Source organism: Cottoperca gobio, chromosome 12 (assembly GCF_900634415.1).
Source record: "Cottoperca gobio chromosome 12, fCotGob3.1, whole genome shotgun sequence".
In the NCBI taxonomy this organism is placed as follows: Eukaryota; Metazoa; Chordata; class Actinopteri; order Perciformes; family Bovichtidae; genus Cottoperca; species Cottoperca gobio.
In genome coordinates, this window is record NC_041366.1 from 14482521 (window position 1) to 14505565 (window position 23045).

The 23045-nt window shown below is 46.0% G+C and overlaps 1 protein-coding gene across 1 annotated transcript in view; it reads left to right on the forward strand.

The window, feature by feature from the left end:
* The window catches only part of LOC115016812 (mediator of RNA polymerase II transcription subunit 13-like), a 77658-nt gene that overhangs the window by 46742 nt on the left and 7871 nt on the right, over positions 1 to 23045 (forward strand). The window contains 22 exon segments of the mRNA XM_029444855.1: positions 7836 to 7981; positions 8743 to 8949; positions 9651 to 9815; positions 9941 to 10097; positions 10199 to 10303; positions 10694 to 11350; positions 11699 to 11912; positions 12084 to 12162; positions 12310 to 12431; positions 12629 to 12707; positions 12852 to 13069; positions 14340 to 14512; positions 14671 to 15599; positions 15843 to 16022; positions 16157 to 16386; positions 16493 to 16691; positions 20621 to 20909; positions 21024 to 21276; positions 21379 to 21567; positions 21680 to 21903; positions 22017 to 22159; positions 22728 to 22886. Coding sequence (XP_029300715.1) covers positions 7836 to 7981; positions 8743 to 8949; positions 9651 to 9815; positions 9941 to 10097; positions 10199 to 10303; positions 10694 to 11350; positions 11699 to 11912; positions 12084 to 12162; positions 12310 to 12431; positions 12629 to 12707; positions 12852 to 13069; positions 14340 to 14512; positions 14671 to 15599; positions 15843 to 16022; positions 16157 to 16386; positions 16493 to 16691; positions 20621 to 20909; positions 21024 to 21276; positions 21379 to 21567; positions 21680 to 21903; positions 22017 to 22159; positions 22728 to 22886 — 5117 coding nt within the window.

Genomic DNA, 23045 nt, shown 5'->3' on the forward strand with positions numbered 1-23045 from the left:
CAAATACAAAGCTTATGTAGAGGTCTGCGCTAGCCCTGCTAGCCATTTCATGTTTTGCGCTTGCTTGCGTGTATCACATTGTGTAAGTGAACCATGATATTTATTTTCTTTCCACATGTCTCCACTGCTTGCTTTCAGCACACATGCAAACACACATACTGTCCTAAATGCCCCCCCCCACACACACACACACACACACCATCCCTCGTTCCCAGAATAGCAGTGTTGGCCCACAATTGACAGTGTGAGCCCTGAGGACCCCTGCAGATCCCTGGCCGTCAGTGTTTTAACGCAATGAGGGAACATTGCTCAGTTAGGCATACACTGACCCCCTGCCTCAGCTGTAACCAGCTCCTTTGTCTCATCTTCACTCCCACACTCACAGCCTTTCATCCCCAACAGGGGGCGCTTCAGTGCTAATATCCATGCCATGCCCCCTTACCCGTGCCAACTCCTGTGCCTTGGCGCTGCAGCCTTTGTCAGGCTTATCTAGTGTTTATCTCATATGTATCCCCGGGGCATGGCGAGGATTGGCACATCCAGGACACATCCGAACCTCCCTCCTTCTCCTCTGCCCCCCCCCCCCACCCTCCTCTCTCAGCACAGCACTCATGCTCTCTTTGTGTCTGAATGGAAGGAAAACACTCTGGGTTGGTAACGGATTGCATCAGACGCTGAGGAGAGGGAGAGAGAGAGAGAGAGTTACAGGGATACACAGAGAGAGTGTGAGAGAAGAGGCACGAGAGAGAGAGAGAGAGCAGGGAGGAGGCTGTGTGTGTGTGTGTGTGTGTGTGTGTGTGTGTGTGTGTGTGTGTGTGTGTGTGTGTGTGTGTGTGTGTGTGTGTGTGTGTGTGTGTGTGTGTGTGTGTGTGTGTGTGTGTGTGTGTGTGTGTGTGTGTGTGTGGTGGGGATCAGAGAAGGTGGGGGGTCGTAAATTAATCATTACTATAGACGGCTGAATGGATGTATTAGAGTCAGTCTCTCTCATTAGTTCAGTCAATTCTATGCATGCCAAGTACACTGCACAGTATATTTGTTAATCTAGGAGCTTTCATTCGCATTAATGGCCATATACTCATGCATAAATAATGTTTATATTTTACAGTGTAATAGAGCTGTCCTCTGGTGCTGGACCATGAAACAGAGTCAAGTTGCTCTGCCTCTATTTTAAATACTTTAAAAAAGAATTACAGAAATCCTTACCTGACCTGAGAGAATAAGCTTCTCCCCTCCCCTCCCCTCCCTTCCCCTCTCTCCTCTCCTCCTCCCCATCCCCTCTTCTCCTCCTCATCGCTCTCACCGCGCTCCTGCTCCTCTCTCCCCTCCTCTCTCTTCTCCCTCTTTCTCGCTCCCACCTCCCCTTCTCTCTCTCCCTCCTCTCTCCTCTCTCTTCTCTTCTCTTCGTCTCTTCGTCCCTTCGTCTCCTCTCTTCTCTCCTCTTCCTCAACCTCTCTCTCTCGCTTGCCTTTTTCCTCTTCTCTTCTCTCTCTCCTCTCCTTTCTCGTCCTCTTTTTTAAAGTCTCTCTTTCTCCTCTTCCTTCTCTCTCTTCTTCTCTCTCTCTCTCCTTCTCCGGGCGACTTCCTCTCCCCTTCTCATTCTCCTCTCTTTCTCTCCTCTCAGGCCGTCTCCTCGCTCCTCTCTTCGCTTTCTCGACTCTCTCTCCTCCTCCTCTTCTCTGCTTCTCTCTCTCTCCTCTCTCTCCTCTCCTCTCTTCTCTTCTCTTCTCTCCTCTTCCTCTCTCTCTCTCTTCTCTCTCCGCTCCTCTCCTCTCCTCTCCTCTCCTCTCCTCTCCTCTCCTCTCCTCCCCAGGGACCAATGACATTAAGATATTAGGCATCCCTTTGGCAACAAACATTTGGTGTTAGGCCACATCACAAGGTCACAGAATTTCCGGAAATAAAATGAACAAAAACAAATAATATATACATATACTACTGAGCATGCATCTCTGATTAGACTCGTGCGATATTTTTACTGATGCCAAGATTTTTTATTTGTTCGTGCAGTTAAAATGAATGGAGCATGATGAGTGGATACGTTCTTGGGAAGAAGGAAGCCAGGGGGGTTTGTACAAAGTACAAAAAATTAACTCGCTAACATGAAAAATAAATGACTTAATCAAGTTTTATCATAAACAGACAGACAAGAAATAAACTACAATAATGAGCAAGTACGAAACCAAAAGAAATATATACTTGGTGTGTTTGGTTAAATCTTCCCCGGGGCTTAAAACAATTAAACTCCCAGTTGCCATAAGAGAGAGAAAGAAAGACGCATGCTTCTGCCAAAATATGTTGTGTGCAACATGTTGCTAATGCATTAATAGCCTTGGTAGATTAAAAAATATATAAATCTAATTTAAGGCTTTTGAGGCTTACATAAAAACTTGTCTGGGATCTGTTAAAGGTTATTACAAATTATTCCCATAAATATGTAAAATGTTTGATGGGTGAATGGTGTAAGACCCCAGGTGTGTGTGTGTCTGGTCTGAAGATGTTCTTCCTGGTTGACTTAGGGGGCCAGCTGATTATTTGACTGGTTACAGCTGACAAGGAAAATGCCACCATGAGTGTCTGACTGATAGATGGGAGCTTTCAGCCTGACTGGCAGACACATAGATAAGGTTAAATGAGTTACTGACTGAAGGAATGCTTGATACTCTGTGACCGGCTTATAAAGTCCAGTTGTGAAAAATGCTCTAATAAAAGTTAAATGGTTTGGATTTAGAGCTTCAGGATTTAGAGACAGATTTAGTGTTAAATGAGGAATTTTTTAATTACTTCAGTCAGTAAATACTTGTTAGTAGCACCATCAAGGAGAAGACTCCACTGTGCATTAAGACATCCTTCCTTGTTTCTCTTGCTCTTTATTATTTCCGCCGTGCATACTTTTCTGTTGCAATCAACTCCTTATGCAAACATTAAAGTTAGAAACTCATTTATGGAAATTCACGATGGAAGTCAATGGAGGAGCATTCAAATCTGCTTCTTTCAGAACTCGTTCTTCACAACGTCATCACGATCAAACTACTTCATTTGTTGAAACATTCTGGCTCCTACAATAAGATTTTGCATAATTTCAGGCTGTTCCAGAAAAGCTCTTATGTAAATGGCATTGACATGTATGTGTGCAGGGAAAAAATAACAATCAAACAACTTTTTGCAGGCATTGAAGAATTTAAATATTACTATAATATGTACTTCTGTCCATCTGTAGTAGAAGTAGAAGTCACTGGAAAATCCACTGTATTTGAACACCGCATCTTATATCTATGGAATGGTTCATTGATTGACTACATTCACTGTGGCTCATAAAAATATTATTGTACTACAGGGGAATGAGACAGTGTATGATGTCATGACTTGTTTATTTCAGTGTTATTAAAGTCCATATTTTCACATGCTTTTCAGATAAAAGTTTAGGAGGGCCACCAGTGCAGAGAACGTGTTTTTCTCCTTGCGTCTCGGCCCTCTACAGACAGAAATTCGATATCCACCAGATTTCTAATATTACCAGGTTCAACCACTTCAAGCGAGAGGGAGAGAGGGAGAGAGGGAGAGAGGGAGAGAGGGAGAGAGGGAGAGAGGACGGCGATACATCACAGCAACATCCTGCCTACAGATTTGTTTCTTCTTTTTTTAATTAGGGCCACAGATATAAAGGTAAAAGCCAGTAATACCTCAAAGTATTCACAGTCATTTGCCACTGTTTTTCAGGACTAACAAGAAATCTATTTTCATTATTTTTTCCTGTGCTTCTCGTGCCCGTAGAGAGGGCGATGAGTGTGCACAGTTTGTGTCCTTGAGCAGTTTCTTTTTTTAAAAATTGTGAATCTAGTTGGAGCGGTGTTTGAGCACAAACATTGTGTTAGCCACACTGGCTAAAACCACCCACTGGGGGCCACTGAATAATACATAAAGCTGACTGCATCCCTCTTATGCCCGTGTTAATAATGGTGTGTCATCATGCGTGTGTGCAGGAACATATGCACCTGCATTATCCTGAGAGTATTGGTGGTTTTGCCGGATTTTTGTTTGTATGGAATAAACGTATCGTGCCGGTGCAGTGGAAGGACTTCTAGAGCATGTGTGTACATGCTGCTCAACAGAGTTTACGAGAGGGTAAACATCCTCTAATCGGTCCAGCAGACCAGTGTTGACACTCTTGTGTTTCCATGAGATGTGTTCAGAATATGTAGGAAGGGTTAGAAGATGAAGATAACTCATGATAGTGTTTCTGTGGTGGCAGAAAGAGCATTTAAGGTACAGATTAAGGAGATTAATCCCCCAGATTTGAGAGAATCTAAGAAAATGCTATCATGCCAGTTTAGTGCATATGACTGTTATTGAAAAGATCTTAACACGGTTATCACATCGTGGGCTTTAGATGCTTATAACAGTGGAAATTGAAGCTTTGTCTGCACGTGTTTTACTCTTTATTGCTTTCTAACTCTAATCTAATCTTTTTTTATTTTTTCCTCCCACTAGGTTAGATATAAGAGCGTCCCCACAACTGAGATAAATATTGTTATTTTGTGCGCATTTCATTGTACACACACAGATGCATGTGTGTCAAGTCTGTGATGCATGTCGGACATTAACCAGCTCCCCTGCTGGCTGGCTGGCTGGCTGGCTGGTGGCGTCATGATGGGGTGAAAACACACATTGTCACATGAACCCAACACGGTCGCTTTACCTTTTTTTTTTTCTTCTCAGTAGCATTCAAGTGTGTGTGTGTGTGTGTGTGTGTGTGTGTGTGTGTGTGTGTGTGTGTGTGTGTGTGTGTGTGTGTGTGTGTGTGTGTGTGTGTGTGTGTGTGTGTGTGTGTGTGTGAGGCACATACGAGTGTTCACATTACAATAACTGTGGCATTATGTGCACCCATTTGTGCTTCCCTCTACACATATGCTTAAATAGAACTGTCTTTTTGCTGTTAACTGGCATTTAAGCTTAGACATATATCGTATGTGAAGTCAAATGAAATAGACACACTCCCACACACACATACACACACATACACACATGGACAGTAATGTGTGTGTGTATGTTCTCCGGCTCTACATTCCCTGATTGATTCCACCATAAAATTGTGCTCAGTAGCCACCCATTAAAACTCTGATCTCATCGATATGTGTGCAGCGGTTGTAGTGCGTGGCACTGAATTATTCACCTCCTCCTCTTTCTCTCACACTCGTTTTGCTCTCGCTCCTCATTTTACACGGTATCTTTCTTCCCCTGTCCTGCTCATTTCATCTCAGTATGGTTCATCCTTAATTGTTCTACCTCTAGTCTCCATCTTCTGCTATTCCTGTCTTTCCTTCTACCCTGCTCTTCCTCCTTTCTTCCTCCTCTCACTCTCACTTCTTTTTCCTCAAACCCCCCCCCCCCCCCCCACCGCACCCCCCTTCCCTTTCTCTCTCCATCTCCTCTCTCTATCTCTCCAGCACTGTCAGCCCTGAGGCGAGTCTCAGCCATCACTCCTCTTCATTTATTAATACCTGTACTCATACAGCCCAACACACACAGCTGCCTCGCATCTCTGCCCGCTGTCCACACACACACACACACACACACACAGACACACAAATACACACGCATGCTTGCCGAGTGCACATATGTCCCCCGAGGATGCAAGAAGCCCAGTGTGTCCACACGCTCACACCCGCTTACTGTGCAGAAAAATGCCCTTTGTAAAAGGACAGGGAGCATCAATCTCCCAGCTGCGTCAGCCTCCAGTTTGATACTCTTTTTTTACTTCTGCTTTTCCCTGACTCGCATTTAATTGCACTTTATTGCAGCTATAATAGATCTTAGGTCATAATTGTTGCACATTAGTTAATGGTTAGACAGACAATTGTATAGTTTATCAATTATAATGGTACAACTGAACTTTCCATTTGTGCACAATATTAAATGACTTGGATAAAAAAACATTTTTGGGTTTCGTTTGTAACGTAACAGTTAGATTTAATTGAGAGCACCAAGGTGAACAATTCTTTATGAGCACACAGTAATTCCAGCCACTAATTCTGCGGGATCAAGAGAGACGAGGATACAAAAAATAAATAAGAAGAGAACAGATCAGCTTGGCGAGAGATGCCGTCTTTACGAGGGGACTTAAGGGAGTCGTGCTTTTGTACACACATCAGTCCCGATCAGTGCACACGAGTCTCAGGTAAAATACATAATAACAATATAAACTGAGTTATCAGCACAAGAGGGAAATACATTCTAATGGATGCTTCATTTCACAGCCTTATTTAATAAGTGCCGTGCAGCCAGAACAGAAAGGAAAACATGGTGAAATACATACAATTTATCAACAAATCAATCAACCAGCCTATGAAACAAAACATAAAAACACTTGCTAACATGTTTGTCTTAAGTGCCCCGAGCCGTGTCTACCCATAAAGATAAATTACATTTATGAAGAATCAGTGCAAACACAGACGATAATTGGAGCATGTGCCTTTATGCTTTTCAATAAGCCGGTTACATATCCTACATGTAAATTGTTTGTGCATATGTGTGTATGTCTTAGCTGGACTGGTACTCTTGACTTGCAGCTGCTCTCCTGAGCGAGCGTCTCTCCAAGCAGCTATATATAGCTCCTCATATGGCGTAATGATGCACTGAGGACAGGGTTGCAGGGCAGTGACATTGAAAGCATTTTGACTCGTGTGTGTGTGTGTGTGTGTGTGTGTGCGTGTGCGTGTGCGCTCTTGTGTGAGCGCCTGCAGGTTCAACGCTTCTCTCGCAGCTTTTGTGTATGTATACAGTACGTATGTGCTTTTTAGCGCTGCTCTTCCTCCTGTGATTGTGTCATTGTTTTCAAACCACCTGTGATGAGGGGATGCTTTTTCAGGAATGTTTATGAAGCAGAGAAATTGGCCTCTCCTCTCTTTGGGTACACTCGGCGCCATCTGGAGGCCACCGCGGTCAACGCCAGAAGATATGCAGCTCCCTTAAGACTGCGCTTAGTTCTGCCCATGAGTGACTGTGGAACTGGCCATTTTATTGAATTTGATGATTCATTACAGTGTAAATGGAGGTCCAGCTCCCTCAGGGCAAATGAGATATTGCATAGGCAGCAGGGTTATCACAAGGAGATTACAATACCTGCTGACTTTATTGTCAGTCTGATATATATATAAACCAAGGTGGCGAGGAGCTTTTATAGATTAAAAATATACATCAGTGAAGCCGTCTCAGGTAGTTAATGATGTCCAGCCCGCCCACTGGTATGCAGATTGTAATAAGGCCCAAAAGATGACTCCTCTGTGATTAAAAAGAAAAAAAGAAAAAGAGCAATGCATGAGGAACTGGTCTGCGTAATAAAGAGAGCGCTGCATATGTAAACATGTAGTCACCACAATCAGTCATAAGCAAATGAGGATTTATACATGCAATAAGGAGCCTATGTGGGAAATGATGAAGATGATCAATATAGGTAGAGCGAGCGAGACTTTTACAAAGACACACTCTGAATGTTGTTCTCTAAATTGCTGTTTTGGAGAAAAGCCCTCATCGTCTGTCATGCCACTACCCAAAGGACCGGCATATCCATATTGTACATTTGTTTTTTCAATAGATGGGATTTATGGGTTTGTTTAATCTCAAATTGAAAATAATTAAATGCAATTTAGATTCATTTAAAATCTCAATTCAATGATGTTAACAGTTGTGAAGGTTAGAGATTTGACAGATTCTGTTTTTTGTCACCGTACACACACACACACACACACACACACACACACACACAAAGAAGTAAACGGTACATAATGTCTTCTATCTGTGGTGTCACCACCTAAACCATCTCTGTCTTCTGTCCCCAGTGAACACCTATCATGCTCCTTCTCCTTCTTCCTCCACGGGGAGAGCAACGTGTGCACGAGTGTGGAGATCGCACAGCACCAGCCTGCATACCACATCACAGAACACCACCTCTGCCTCGCACAGACCTCCATCACACCAGTGCAAGGTGACGCCACAAAGCCCCCCCCCCCCCACACACACACACTGCGTCATGTTGTGCAAAACATGATGTTCAATGATTGCATTTGTAGCGGTGGAAGTCGTATTTAGATAAAAGCAGCATTACTATATTATATAAATAGTCTTGCATTGAAAAACGTAAGTTAAAGATGTGCAAGTATTATTAACAAAATATACTTGGAGTATCAAAAGTAATCAATGGAGAAAAATGGCTCCTGTGAATGTTCTGCTTATTTTATAATGATAAGTAGAAGTTCACTGTTGTAGTTGGTCATGGTGGAGTTAATAATTGATATACTTTTGAGTGTTCAATCTTAATTTGTAACATAATTGGTCACTAAAGATTAATTTAGTGGAATTAAAAAGTACAATATTTCCCTCTGAATTGAAGTGGAGTACTGTGGAAGTATAACATTATCTGAAATGGCAATATTTAACTTTAGTACCTCAAAATTACACTTAAGTTCAGCGCTTGAGTAAATGTACTGCGACATTCCAGCACTGCAAAACAGTCCCCGATTTTCTGAAGATTATACGAGTTTATCTCAAACTTGTTATTGGCTAAAACAGAAATACTGCCAATCATATCACTAAATGAAATGAGATTATAATGGGGAACCTTCTACAAATTCATTGTATTTGCTATCCACCTCCGCAGTGTGTATGTTTCCTGTGCAATATAATGAAATACAGCCCAATGAATGTAATAACTTAAGCTCACTCTTCATCTGTTGTATCTGTCTGCAGTGATCCTGAGTCCATACGGTCTGAGCGGCACTCTAACGGGTCAGGCCTACAAGATGAGTGACCCAGCGACACGGAAGCTGATGGAGGAGTGGAGCTACTTCTACCCCATTGTGCTTCCGCAGAAAGAGGGAAGTGGAGAAAAGGGAAAAGAAGAAGCAAGCCAGGCCTATGATCGCAACTGTCACGCGGCAGTGGAGGTCATCGTAGGTATGGAAAAAGTCAACTTGTTTGTTGGATTTGAAAAAAAAAGAGTGTGGCCCCCCCCCCTTGTCTCCATGTAGACTCCCAGGTCGTTTGAGCTGAGGTATTAGCTGACGGGGTGCTATTAAAGTGTACTTTCTCGCTGCAGTGATAGGTCTTTTATCACATCTCAGAGTGGGAAAGAGGAAATGACTGGAAGGGAGGATGAATCAGGAAAGACAGAAAGGACAGATAGGGAAGTTGAGGCAAAAGCCCCGGGGAGTTACTCCAACAGCTTTATCTAATCAGTCTGATCCCACAGCGTTGGTTTGACCTGATTATAATCAAAACTCCTATGAATACCAGTAGCTTCTACATCTAAGAAGTAAAGCATGTCTGGAAATGATAGTGAAGAAAGTAGTGCGAAGGGATTTGAGATGATGTGTTTTATATAAGCCGTGAAAGTGTGTGATTACATTAATGGATAACGAACAATATATGCAGTATATAGCTGCTGTACTTATATCCTTTTCCAGCAAAAACATCAATGAATGATGAACCATAACCAGGATTCTTATGTAGGCATTGCGTAATATTGAATAAGAACTAGCTGTTGTTTTAATTGACTCCTACAAATTGTGCTCAACAAACCTTGCCGTTAAAAATGAGCAGCGGGGCATGCCATTGTTTCACCACACTGAATAATGCCCTTGTTTTTGTCTTCTCAGGTGGAGTAAGGATGACCTACCCAGCTGCTTTGGTGCTGATAGCCCAGGGGGACCTACCAGTGGAGCAGCCTCCACCTCTTCCTGCAGCTCAGGGCCTCAGCAGGGAGCTAAACCACTGCAGCGTGCCGCTCACACCGCCAACGTCACCTCAGCAGCCTTGCTCAGGTAACAAACACACACACAGACGCACCTTCATGCAGGAGATTACATACAACATTATACAAACGACTAATTAAAATCCTGTGCCCTGTCCTGCATTATGACATCTGCTCTGCACTTTATCTTTTCAGCGGACAGCGGCTTTGTGACCTCCATCTCCAGTGTCCCCACACCAGACAGCAGCATGGGGGTAGCCAGCATCAGCCCAAAGCATTCTGGGAAGAAGCTAACCTGTCAGGTGGTCCATCAGGCCTGGAGGGAGTGCTATCTCAACCAGCCTCAGCACGTGTAAGTTCAACCACCGCTGAGTTTTGTTTTGGTGGGTTTATGATGGAAGTGCAGGACTGCGGTTGAGCCGCTGCCCTCATGGATCTGTTTGTTCTCTGCAGACCGAATCAGCCAACTGACGTGACGCCTGAGAAGGAAGTGCCAAATGGAGTAACCACGTGGGACTTCAACGATCTGGGAGCGAGAGCGTCCTGCAGCTGCTCCAGGTACCGCAGAGCTGCACCCAAGCTGTTCAATAAACCGCATTATATTTACATGTACAGTAGCTTTGTGTTCATCTTTATTACCAAAGACATATTCATAAAGAAAACAAGATAGATGCTCCAATTTAGACTTTGTTGAGGGAATTTCTAAACTTAAGTCAGCATAAACAACCACAAAAATATATATCGTAGCAAAATCGGGTCACATTTTAAAATGTAATAAAACCAAAATCTAACACTGCTCAGCAGAAAGGAGACAGATGAGGATAAAGAATAGGAACTGGTAGTTTTCACAGTTATAACAAAAATGAGATAAAGATTCTCATTATTGTGACATTATAGCAGCTTCTAGCAGGTTTGTTTCTCATTAGTTTTGTCTTCCCTTTATTGCAGGTTGAAGCAGCAAAAGTTGAATCTGATCGCCACGTCTACTGCCAACCCCCAGAGTAGTGCCAACCCCACTCAGTCCTCCGGCCCGTCATTATACCCTCTCTCTCTGCCCAAACACAAGACCAGTGACAAGACGGAAAAGGCTGACAAACAGTCCAAGAGGCCAGCAATGATTCCCTTCCACCACCGTCTATTTGTCACACAAGAGACTCCTCTGGAACAGGACTCGCCAGGAGGGCCCCAGCTCGGGGGTCTTGTAGCTCTTGAGCCATCTTTGGAGCCTCTGGCCGGGATGCCAGGCTGCAAGTATCCCAAACCCCTCTCCAATGGCAGAAAAGCCCCCGAGTCCCTCCTCCATTCGCCAATGTCTCCACTTCCGCCCACACTCAGCCCGCACCCCCGAGTGCAGGACCCGGAGGTCCTAGATGGCCCTCTGGATATGCCCGTCTGTCATGATGGGGCTTCAGGGCTGGGGTTGATGAACAGCGAGACAGCCGTGTATACAGCTCTGCTGAGGCAGAGGGAGAATGTGGCCGGCTGGTGGAGAGGCTTCAGGACTCCCAGGTCTGATAAGACTGACTTCAGACCCTGTGAACTCCCCACTGATACATTAGAGGAAGTGAAGACGGAGACGGTGACTGAGGGAGCGCCGCTAAAGAGGTAGGAGAGAGACACAACAGCAGTGTTTTGCAAAATGTGAAGAGCAACAAGTAGCTAAGAATACAGATGAAAAGATTCTAGGCTTCTGGACACATTAGACAGTGCTACCTGAATCATGCTTAACACAAAGCATCTCCTATATAAACTGGGGGATGATTGTGCCCCTTATAATAGTACTGGAGCTACTGTGTGTCACACATCTAATTAAAGCTTTTATGAGATCAGATGAGAAGAATTATTAATGAGATTGGATGTTAGATAGGAGGCCACTGAAGAAAGCGAGACAGAAATAATGAACTACCACCACCACACGCAATTGTATTGCATTTGTCTGTTTGTCTCCTCCAGACTATACACACAGACTCACAAGAGATTTAAAATCTCAGAGGAGAGGGTGAGGGACCACATCCACACTTTGGCCCTGTTCCAGCAGCCAGGTGTGGAGGCACTGCGGGAGCCTGGGGATGATCCATACGACTTTAAGGAAGGAGACATCGAGTACACTTTCTCCTCTTCCAAGAGGTTAAAGGGTCAAGGGCGAGAACCCAGCAAGAAGGCCAAGGTAGGACACAGTTTAAAAACACAATGCGGTGATAGTTAAGTATTTGACAAACTATAATCTATATTTTAACCACGGGCAACATCACTGTAGCACAAAATGCAGCATGTTGCATGTCTTATTTATGTAAATGTTTGTAAGAATATTCTTATTTTCTTCTAATTCATCCACCAGGGAGAAGAAATCACCAGCAATGGAGCACTGCCTGATGGGAAAGATGCCATGTCCATTTTTAACTCGACTCCAAAATCAGGTGGGACATAGCCACCACCACCACCACCGCCATTAACATCAAATGCATATTCGACAAGCACACTAAGTGCAATCCATATTTCAGAGTGCAGTCATTCATAAATCATTTGGAGCAATTGTCCTGAACTTGTCTGTGTGTTGTTTTTAGATGAATCAAGTCAGGATGACGCAGCTGCCAAAGCCAACCCTTCTCTGACCAGAGAAAAAGATCTGGTGGTCAATATCTCTGATCTCGACAATATATTTGATGAAGACGAGGAAGAGTTGGGGGTGAGGCATCATGGATAATGTACTATATTCTGTTTTTTATTAAACAAACAACATGTAACAGGTCTCACAGTTTATCAGTTGATAACACAAGCTGTGATTATCCTAATAATCCATTATGTGTTATGCATCAATATTCTGAAGAAATGTATCCTGTAATCTCATGTGTAATAATACATATACTGTTTTACCCCAACCAGCACTCCACCAAGCTACCGGTGTCCACAGAAGATCGCCCCCTGGGGAAAGAAGGGAGAGTTGCAGTACCTTATCCATCAAGTGAGTCACTTCCATGAGCATATGGAGTATTACATTTCTATCTAAGTGCAGTTTTTATGTATAGTCCCCTTTACACCTGTGTAAACTAAATGTTTTCCTCCACTCCTCCTCTCCATCTTTTTCTCCATTTCTGTCTCCTTTCAGCAGTAGCAGACCTCCAGAGGATGTTTCCCACCCCACCTTCTTTAGAGCAGCACCCGGCCTTCTCTCCCATCATGACGTATCGCGACACCCCGAGCCAAGAGCCCCCTGCGCCCAGCGGAGCAGCGGACCACCTGCTGCCTTTAGCCTCCACCCATTTTGCCGAATACAGGATGGAGATTGAGGACGGCATGGCCAGTCCCAGACAGGAGGATATCAAGGTGAGGAGAGGCGGATCAAACCACGTATAGCAGCACGTATAGCATCTCATTTAGCTTTGTGTGCTTCATGTGCCGAAGCATGAGCGGAGGAAATAACACTAAAGGATGGGAACAGGGACTTTTTGGCTGGTTAATTACTTTTATAAATTACTTTTAACCTTTTTAAAAAAGGGGAAGGGGGGGAGGCGATACAAAGACTTGTTGACTGACTGGCAGTCAGCCCCTGAGCAGCTGGTCAGGCTCACACTTCATGTTGGAATTGTTCCACTTATACCTGTAGCTCGCTAATTAGCGATCTCTATGTTGTGAGACGGACATCTGTACTGACTGCAGCTGGGACATGCTAGTTATAGACTGGAATGCACTTAGTGGCCACTACAAAGTGCATCTGCTCATCAACACACACAAAAAAACAAGGGTTGTAAGTGAAACGTAAAACATGACAGCGAGATTGAAAGGTTGAATTTAGTTATTGGATCTCACAGCTTCTATTGTTTATAAAGTGTGACGTTAACCTATAATGTCACATTATAAATGGGAGTGGTTAGAGGAGGTCTGACAGACTTGCTCAAGCTAACAGCAATGAAAGGTTTATTTGTGGTTATACCTGACACTGACATGTAGAGAGGCCGGAGTGATCACCATGTTGAGGGCAAGGTAAAACATGGCATACACAGTTTAAACCTAAGGAGTGGAATATCTCCTTGGAACATATTAATCTTAATTTCACCAGTACATAATTTGAACATAGAATACTTCACAATTTACCTACATTTGGGTTTGGATTTTTAAAAGATTTCTGTAGAGCTCAGAGCATTGCAATCATTTTTTTTGTCTTATTGTGTGATTTGTTAACAGTAAGACACATGCTGAATACTGCCAGCCATATGCTTTTAGACCATGATAGTCACTTTAGTTTATTCAAATAGCTTTAATGGATTGTATGTGAATCCAACACAGTGCTTACAATTGTAGAAGCAAAACAGGCTGTTACCTGGTACTTTAATGTAATATGACCACTTAGTGTATATCAAATACATTGAAATTGGGTCTCTCTAGGTTATCCTGAATAACGTGGCTTGATCTAGTATAATATGTAACCTGCTTACTAATGTACCTTAATTCAGAATCAGAAGTCCTTTTATTTGTCCCACAACGGGGAAATTCACCTTGTTACAGCAAAAGAACACATTAAGTAAAGGTTCTGGCCTTGTGTTCTATGTGTCTAAATGATAAACTTGTATTTTTCTATGACATCTTCTCTTTCCAGCCACAAATAGGCTCCTCCATGTTTGCTCCACTCTCCTGCCTACCCAGCCAGACTCTACCACCGCTCAAGATTCCCGATCAGTGCTACTATCGTCCATCCTGGGCCCTCTTGCCCAAAATGGAGCATTTTTCGGTCATGCATCCCCAGAATACAAGTTTCAGAGACGGATACACGTGAGTAGTTAGCTATGACAAGCTTTTGAAACTTTTTAGTCTCACTAGAAATAGTGCCATTCTTTTTTAAGAGTTGCTGCCCAGACATCGAGAGTTTCATCTTGCTTGTGTATCTTGACTTTTTCGTTTTTGTTTCATTCAATGTGTGTGTTTTCCAGAAACGTGCCGAGCGTCAACACCCTCATGGACCAGGAGTACGGCCAGATGAGCGCCACCACTGCCTCTGTGAGCACCACCGCTGGCATCCTCCCATCTCCCGCCACTCCCCGCTTCTCTGTGCCCACTCCACGAACGCCTCGTACACCACGGGGTATCAATGCTGCAAGTTCTGGCCATGGTTCGGTGAAGCAGGATGGTACTGAGCTCAGCTCACCGGTCTCCACGCCCTCCACCAGCCTGCCTCTTAGCTCTGTAGAGCCCCTAGCTCGGCCAGGACCCTCCCTACCCGAGGCCCACAGCTTGTACGCGATCCTCCTGCTCTCAGACTCCGTCCTCAACGTCTTCAAGGATCGAAACTTTGACAGCTGCTGTATCTGTGCCTGCAATATGAATGTCAAAGGAGCAGATGTGGGGGTGTATATCCCTGATTCCACTTGTGAAGATCAGTACCGCTGTATGTGTGGCTTCAGTGCCATTGTGAACAGACGGCTGGCCCATGGCACAGGCCTCTTCCTGGAGGATGAGCTGGATATTTACGGTCGGACTTCTGAGGTCGGCCAGGCGGCTGAGAGGAGGCTGGCTCTTTGCCGGCGGGACCCAACTATGGGTGACCCAAGGGCCAAGCGGCCGCAGGACGCAGCCCCCACCTCTCCGTTAGTCATGATACTTCTGCAGGAGCACTGCTCCCAGCCCATTTCTTCCCTGGCATCACTGCATCTCCCCCTCAGCTGTTCCTGCCATGGCCGCAAGGGGGCACTGTTGCAAAGCTGGATGTCTGAAAAGCAGTGGGCAGATGGGAGTGATGCCTGTGTGGACTGTTACAATGCCCTGGAACAGGGGCTGCAGTATGTGGATAACTCCACAGGAGGGAAAGTAGATCCAGCTGTTGTCAGAAGTACCGCTCTTCACTCCTGGCCTCACACAAATGGTAAGAAGCATGGTTTGCATCTGCTAAAGGAAGGATTGGAAAAATATACAACATAAAAATAACTGAATGCATCCTCGGGATAACCGTGTCCTGCTTAATAGATATTATTGAGAATATTACATTAGCTGCCTTTGTGTTATCTAAACTATATATTTATGTTTCTTTGTGTATAGAATAATGTTAATATGTGTGTGTGTGTGTGTGTGTGTGTGTGTGTGTGTGTGTGTCTTCCAATCTCCCCAGTGGTGGACATGAACATGTTGTCGTCCCAGGATATGGTTCGTATGCTGCTGTCTCTGCAGCCTTTCCTGCAGGATGCTATCCAGAAGAAGAGAACAGGACGGACGTGGGAGAACATCCAGCATGTTCAGGGTCCCCTCACCTGGCAGCAGTTCCATAAGATGGCCGGGAGAGGCTCCTACGGTGAGTCAATATATTTTGTTTTTATGCAGAAAACTAATCTCCTGTCTTAACTTTATGTTACCTTTTTGTGTGCACAAAGAAGTCGTCATTGCTCTGTAGCCAACTAAACATGGTACTATTTCTATTTGTCTAAGGTTCGGAAGAGTCACCAGAGCCCTTGCCCATCCCTACCGTATTACTGGGCTATGACAGGGAGAGGGAGTTCTTGGCATTGTCCCCTTTGGCGTTACCTTTTTGGGAGAAGTTGCTGCTGGAGCCTTACGGGGGGCAGCGGGATGTGGCGTATGTGGTGCTGTGTCCCAACAGCCCCTCTCTGCTGGCCGCAGCACGGGCCTTCTTCCAAGAGCTCAGCGCCGTTTACGAAGTAAGTGACTGCATGCTGAATCGGAAGCATTGTAGAATTTCAACACGTGATGAATGTTAAGTGTTTTTAATGAGAGAATAAACCGTAGCCTTGACTCTGTTTCCAGACGTGCCGCTTAGGGAAGCACCGTCCTCTGGCTAAGGTGTCCAGGGATGGCCTTGTGCGCGTGGGGGAAGAAGTGGAGCCGGAAAAGCTGGAGGAGCTGGACGTGGACCAGTGGGTGACTGGACCCTGGGCTGGACAGCAGCACACCGACAACCTCAGCAAACTTAAACTCTACGCTTACGCCTGCAAGCAGCAGCTGGGTGAGAATATTGAAACAGACTAATTGAACTAACTAGTTCACGTTTAGTACACCATTAGAGTAGAATCAGCTTTGGTTTTCCAGGGAAAATTCAAGTTACGCCCGACACAGATAAGACCTACAGTCAGGTTACACCCTCTTTGAAAATGCTTATTTCGGTTTAATCAAGACCAGTCAGGAAAAGTAGGTTCTGCTGTGTTTATTTCTAGCCTCAGAGACCTAGTTTGGTACATTGGTAGAGACTGCACTCAAAATACTTTCTGAGTTTTCGTGTTAGTAATTCAAACAGAGTAGAAGAGAATGGAGACATTTTGGCTGCAGTGTGTCTTGATGTGCATGCTGAAAGTATGGGTACTGATTTTAATTATTATTTATATTTTTAATTTTAATTATTACTATTAATCAGTGAGTTTCATTTCTATCAATTCAATTCAATTCTATTTAATCTTATTTATTATCCATCCATCGTCTACCGCTTATCCGGGATCGGGTCGCGGGGGCAGCAGCTCCAGTAAGGAACCCCAATCTTCCCTTCTCCGGGCCACATCCTCCAGCTCCGACTGGGGGATCCTGAGGCGTTCCCAGGCCAGTGAGGAGATATAATCCCTCCACCGAGTCCTGGGTCTTCCCCGGGGTCTCCTCCCAGCTGGACGTGCCTGGAACACCTCCCTAGGGAGGCGCCCAGGTGGCATCCTTACTAGATGCCCGAACCACCTCAACTGGCTCCTTTCAACGTAAAGGAGCAGCGGCTCTACTCCGAGTCTCTCACGGATGGCTGAGCTTCTCACCCTATCTCTAAGGGAGACGCCAGCCACCCGTCTGAGAAAACCCATTTCGGCCGCTTGTACCCGTGATCTCGTTCTTTCGGTCATGACCCAGCCTTCATGACCATAGGTGAGGGTAGGAACGAAGATCGACCGGTATATTGAGAGCTTTGCCTTCTCTCGCTCCATTGTCCCCTCACTCGCGAACAAGACCCCGAGATACTTGAACTCCTTCACTTGGGGTAATGGCTCATTCCCTACCCGGAGTAGGCAATCCACCGGTTTCCTGCTGAGAGCCATGGCCTCAGATTTGGAGGTGCTGATCCTCATCCCAACCGCTGCACACTCGGCTGCGGACCGATCCAGTGACTGTTTAAGGTCACAGACCGATGATGCCATAAGGACCACATCATCTGCAAAGAGCAGCGATGAGATCTTCAGGTCACCGAACTGCAACCCCTCTCCTCCACGACTACGCCTCGATATCCTATCCATGAAAATCACGAACAGGATTGGTGATAAAGCACAGCCCTGGCGGAGGCCAACATTCACGGGAAACGAGTCCGACTTACTGCCGAGTATACGGACACAACTCTCGCTTTGGGCGTACAGGGATTGGATGGCCCTCAGAAGTGACCCCCTCACCCCATACTCCCGCAGCACCTCCCACAGTATCACCCGGGGGACCCGGTCATACGCCTTCTCCAGATCCACAAAACACATGTAGACCGGATGGGCGTACTCCCAGGCCCCCTCCAGGATCCTTGCAAGAGTAAAGAGTTGGTCTGTTGTTCCACGACCAGGACGGAATCCGCATTGTTCCTCTTCAATCAGAGGTTCGACTACCGGCCGAACCCTCCTTTCCAGTACCTTGGAGTAGACTTTACCAGGGAGGCTGAGAAGTGTGATACCCCTGTAGTTGGCACACACTCTCTGGTCCCCCTTTTTAAATAGGGGAACCACCACCCCGGTCTGCCAACCCCTAGGCACTGTCCCAGACTTCCACGCAATGTTGACGAGGCGTGTCAACCAAGACAGCCCCTCAACACCCAAAGCCTTCAGCATTTCTGGACGAATCTCATCAACCCCTGCGGCTTTGCCACTGTGGAGTTGTTTGACTACCTCAGTGACTTCCATCAGGGAAATTGACGATGATCCCCCATCAGCTTCCAGCTCTGCCTCAACCATAGAGGGCGTGTTAGTCGGATTCAGGAGTTCCTCAAAGTGCTCCTTCCACCGGCCGATAACCTTCTCAGTCGAAGTCAGCAGGGTCCCACCCTTGCTGTACACAGCTTGGATGGTTCCTCGCTTCCCCCTCCTGAGGTGCCGGATGGTTTTCTAGAAGCACCTTGGTGCCGACCGAAAGTCCTTCTCCATAGCTTCTCCGAACTTCTCCCACACCCGCTGCTTTGCCTCTGACACGGCAGAAGCTGCCGCCCTTCTAGTCCTTCGATACCCTGCAACTGTTTCCGGAGTCCTACCGGATAACATAACCCGGAAGGACTCCTTCTTCAGTCGGACGGCTTCCCTGACCACCGGGGTCCACCACGGTGTTCGAGGGTTACCGCCCCTTGAGGCACCTAAGACCTTGAGACCACAGCTCATCACCGCAGCTTCAGCAACATCGCCCACTCAGGTTCAATGCCCCCAACCTCCACAGGGATGGCTAAAAAGCTCCGCCGGAGGTGCGAGTTAAAGATCCCCAGGACAGGGGCTTCCTCCAGACGTTCCCAGTTCACCCGCACTACCCGTTTAGGTTTACCAGGTCTGTCCAGAGTCTTCCCCCACCCCTTGATCCTACTCACCACCAGATGGTGATCAGTCGACAGCTCCGCCCCTCTCTTCACCCGAGTGTCCAAAACATGCGGCCTCAGATCAGATGATACGATTACGAAATCGATCATTGACCTTTGGCCTAGGGTGCTCTGGTACCACGTACACTTATGAGCATCCTTATGTTCGAACATGGTGTTTGTTATGGCCATTCCATGACTAGCACAGAAGTCCAACAACAAACGACCGTTCGGGTTTAGATCAGGGAGGCCCTTCCTCCCAATCACGCCTCTCCAGGTGTCTCCATCGTTTCCCACGTGTGCGTTGAAGTCTCCCAGCAAAACTACGGAGTCCCCTACTGGAGCTCCCTGCAGGGCTCCATTCAGGGTCTCCAAGAAGGCCGAATACTCAGAACTGCGGTTTGGGGCATAGGCACAAACAACAGTCAGAGTTTTCCCCCCCATAACCCGAAGGCGTAGGGAGGCGACCCTCTCGTCCACCGGGATAAACTCCAACGTAGCGGCGCTCAGCCGGGGGCTAGTGAGTATCCCCACCCCGGCCCGACGCCTCACACCTTGGGCAACTCCGGAGAAGAATAGAGTCCAACCCCTATCCAGGAGTACGGTTCCAGAGCCAAGACTGTGCGTGGAGGTAAGCCCCACCAGATCCAACTGGTAGCGATCCACCTCCCGCACTAGTTCCGGCTCCTTCCCCCACAGAGAGGTGACGTTCCACGTCCCCAGAGCCAGCCTCTGCTGCCCGGGTCTGGTCCGTCGAGGTCCCTGACCATCACTGCCACCCGTGTGACAGCGCACCCGACCCCAGCGGTTTTTCCCATGAGTGGTGGGCCCACAGGATGGATGGATGGGAGGCACCACGTAGCTTCTTCGGGCTGTGCCCGACCGGGCTCCGTGGCAAACCCGGCCACCAGGCGCTCGCTGTCGGGCCCTCCCTCTGGGCCTGGCTCCAGACGGGGGCCCCGGGCTTCCTCCGGGCAGGGTCTCTCCTTTCCTTTCCCTTTCTTTCATGAAGTCGTTTTTGAACCATTCTTAGTCTGGCCCCTCACCTGAGACCAATTTGCCTTGGGAGACCCTACCAGGAGCACTAGGCTCCAGACAACACAGCTCTCAGGTTCATAGGGACACACAAACCTCTCCACCACGATAAGGTGATGGTTCCCAGAGAGGCTTATTTATTATGTTTTTCATTAATTATGACATTCTATCTATTTCCTATTGTAAAACACTTTGTGCTGCATTTCTTGCATGAAAGGTGCTATAAAAATAAAGTGAATAATTATTATTTTTCTAATCTTATTAATAAAATATCATCCAGGCACTTCTCATGCAGTCTATTCTATTTTTAATTGTGTTTCTTTTTTCGGTTCCTGCAGGTCCCCAGCTGTCAGCCCTGCCTTTGGACAGTAGTCTTCTGTTGCCTCCCAATGTCCAGCCTCCCTTGAACCCTACATCCTCAGCCCAGCCTGCCTCTTCTGCGCAGCCTCAAGCTTGGGGCCCCGATGGTGAACAAGCTCCAGGCGCTGTCGGCTCGGGAAACACTTCGGCCCCAACTGCAGCAACCTCGAACCAGGCGGGGGAGACTACCCAAGGAGCAACCGGCGACTCTAAAGGGCCTTCCGGTGCCACGCCACCAGCCAACACAGCAGCAGAAATCCCTGAACTGTAAGACCCAAATTATTGAGGAAACGACCCGTAACTCAAATGTTGCCCTACTTAATTCAACTAGAACAATTAACAATTATAGTCAAACGTATTTCTTCTATTGCTCTCTTTCAGCACTGATGAGCAGTCTAGAATAGGCATCCCCACTGTGGCCGACTCACTGGACAGCCGCGCCAACCCACCAGCTATTGTCATTTACATAGTGGACGCTTTTCTCAGCTCAAGTGGAGCGAGAAATGAAGCGGGAGAGGAAGAAGAGTGTGATGAGGTAGAGGCCAGTAGCATTTGGCTACTTGGGCTTCTTCGCTGCTACACAGAGATGCTGCAGACTTTGCCTGAGACGATGAGACCTGCACTGGTGCTACAGGTAGGGAGATACTCAGATTTACACAGGATAGAGTTAAACGAGAGTTTAATTTTGCTCTTGTAATCATCATCTTTTCTTTCCATCTTAATGTGTCTGTCTTAGGTGGTGCCGTGCCAGTACCTTCTCCAGCCGGCCAGTGGGGAGAGCCATTTCTACCTGCAACACCTTCGCTCCTTGTCCTTCTCCTGTTACTCCCAATGCAGGCGCCTGCTGCCCCAGCAAACACACATTAAGTCCCTGACTGGCTTTGGACCAGTGTCCACTGTCAATTCTGTACTTAAGAGTCCCGAGGTAGGCCTGAAAACGAAGCAACATGTATCATATTTATTCTTTTAATATACTTGATCATGTCTACATTGATTCACTTTTCTTTCTTGAAATCATCTGAATTTTCCTCCTCCAGCATCCCAGCCCGCTGCAGCTGTACACTCCCCCCTTCATCCTGTGTCCGACCCGTTCCAAGCAGCCAGAACAAGGGGAGATATGGGCAGAGGTCCCTCCCAAATACAATGTGCTCTTTGTTGGATACTGCTTATCACATGACCAGCGCTGGATCCTGGTGTCCTGCACCGACCAGCAGGGGGAGCTCCTGGAGACCAGCATTATCAACATTGATGTACCCAACAGGTGTGGAAAAGGGGTTTATGGTCTAAATTCTATACACTTGTCCTTGTTTTTATTTTTTTATTTTTTGAGATAATACTCTAATCTCTTATGTATTTCATATTTGTTCACTTCAGAGCGCGACGTCCCAAAGTATCAGCCAGGAAGATGGGACTCCAGAAGCTGTGGGAATGGTGTATTGGCATCATCCAGATGACCTCAATGCCATGGAGGATTGTGATTGGTCGATTAGGCAGACTGGGACACGGGGAGCTAAAAGGTCAGTGACATCCATCCCGAAGAAACCAGGTTTGTCTTGATGAATAAAACTTACAGATGAGTTATGCTCATAGAAAATATAAAGTACCTGTTTGTTGCAAGATATCATTTTGTTTCTTGTATTCTAATGTGGATAAAACATTACTTTTATAATCACCATAATCACTTTCCCAGAGTGCATATACTAATATATAAATGAATCTCTGCTTTAAGAAAAGACAAAGTACTAAGCAGGACCATTCGTTCAGCATAAACTGTGACTTGAATCTCTTCTTTGATTACTCTAGAAGTGTCCAGTTCTTAAAAATATCCTTTTTCGCTACATACACAGGTGCAAACACATACTTGTAGAACAAACATCTTTTAAATTATTGTATACATGTTTTAACACTGATGTTGCATCTTGTTATAATTCTCATTTTATTTGTTTTGCTTGGTTTTCTTTCCCCTCAAGAATGTTGTCAAGAGATAAAATGAATTAGCGAACGATCCACTTAAACACTTTTTCACATCTCTCTTCCACTCCCCCTAAATATCTTGTTTTCATCCCACCCTTCTCTGTCAACCAGACTGGAGCTCACTCCTCGGGGAGCATTCCCTCCATTCAGTCGGGCGCCAGCTGAAGGAGGCCTGTCGCATGTGTGGGATCTCGGCTGCTGACTCCCCCAGCATCCTCAGTGCCTGCCTGGTAGCCATGGAGCCACAGGGCTCCTTTGTGATCATGCCTGGTTAGTAGTTAACTTTGTGAAACTTCACCATAGCGATGTTGATGTTTATGATTAGGGTGATAATAATATTGGAATGATATGATTTTGTTTAGTTCCACATTGACAGAAATTACAAGAGTGATACAATATATTAAAAAAAACGCAGATTAGGTACAAAAA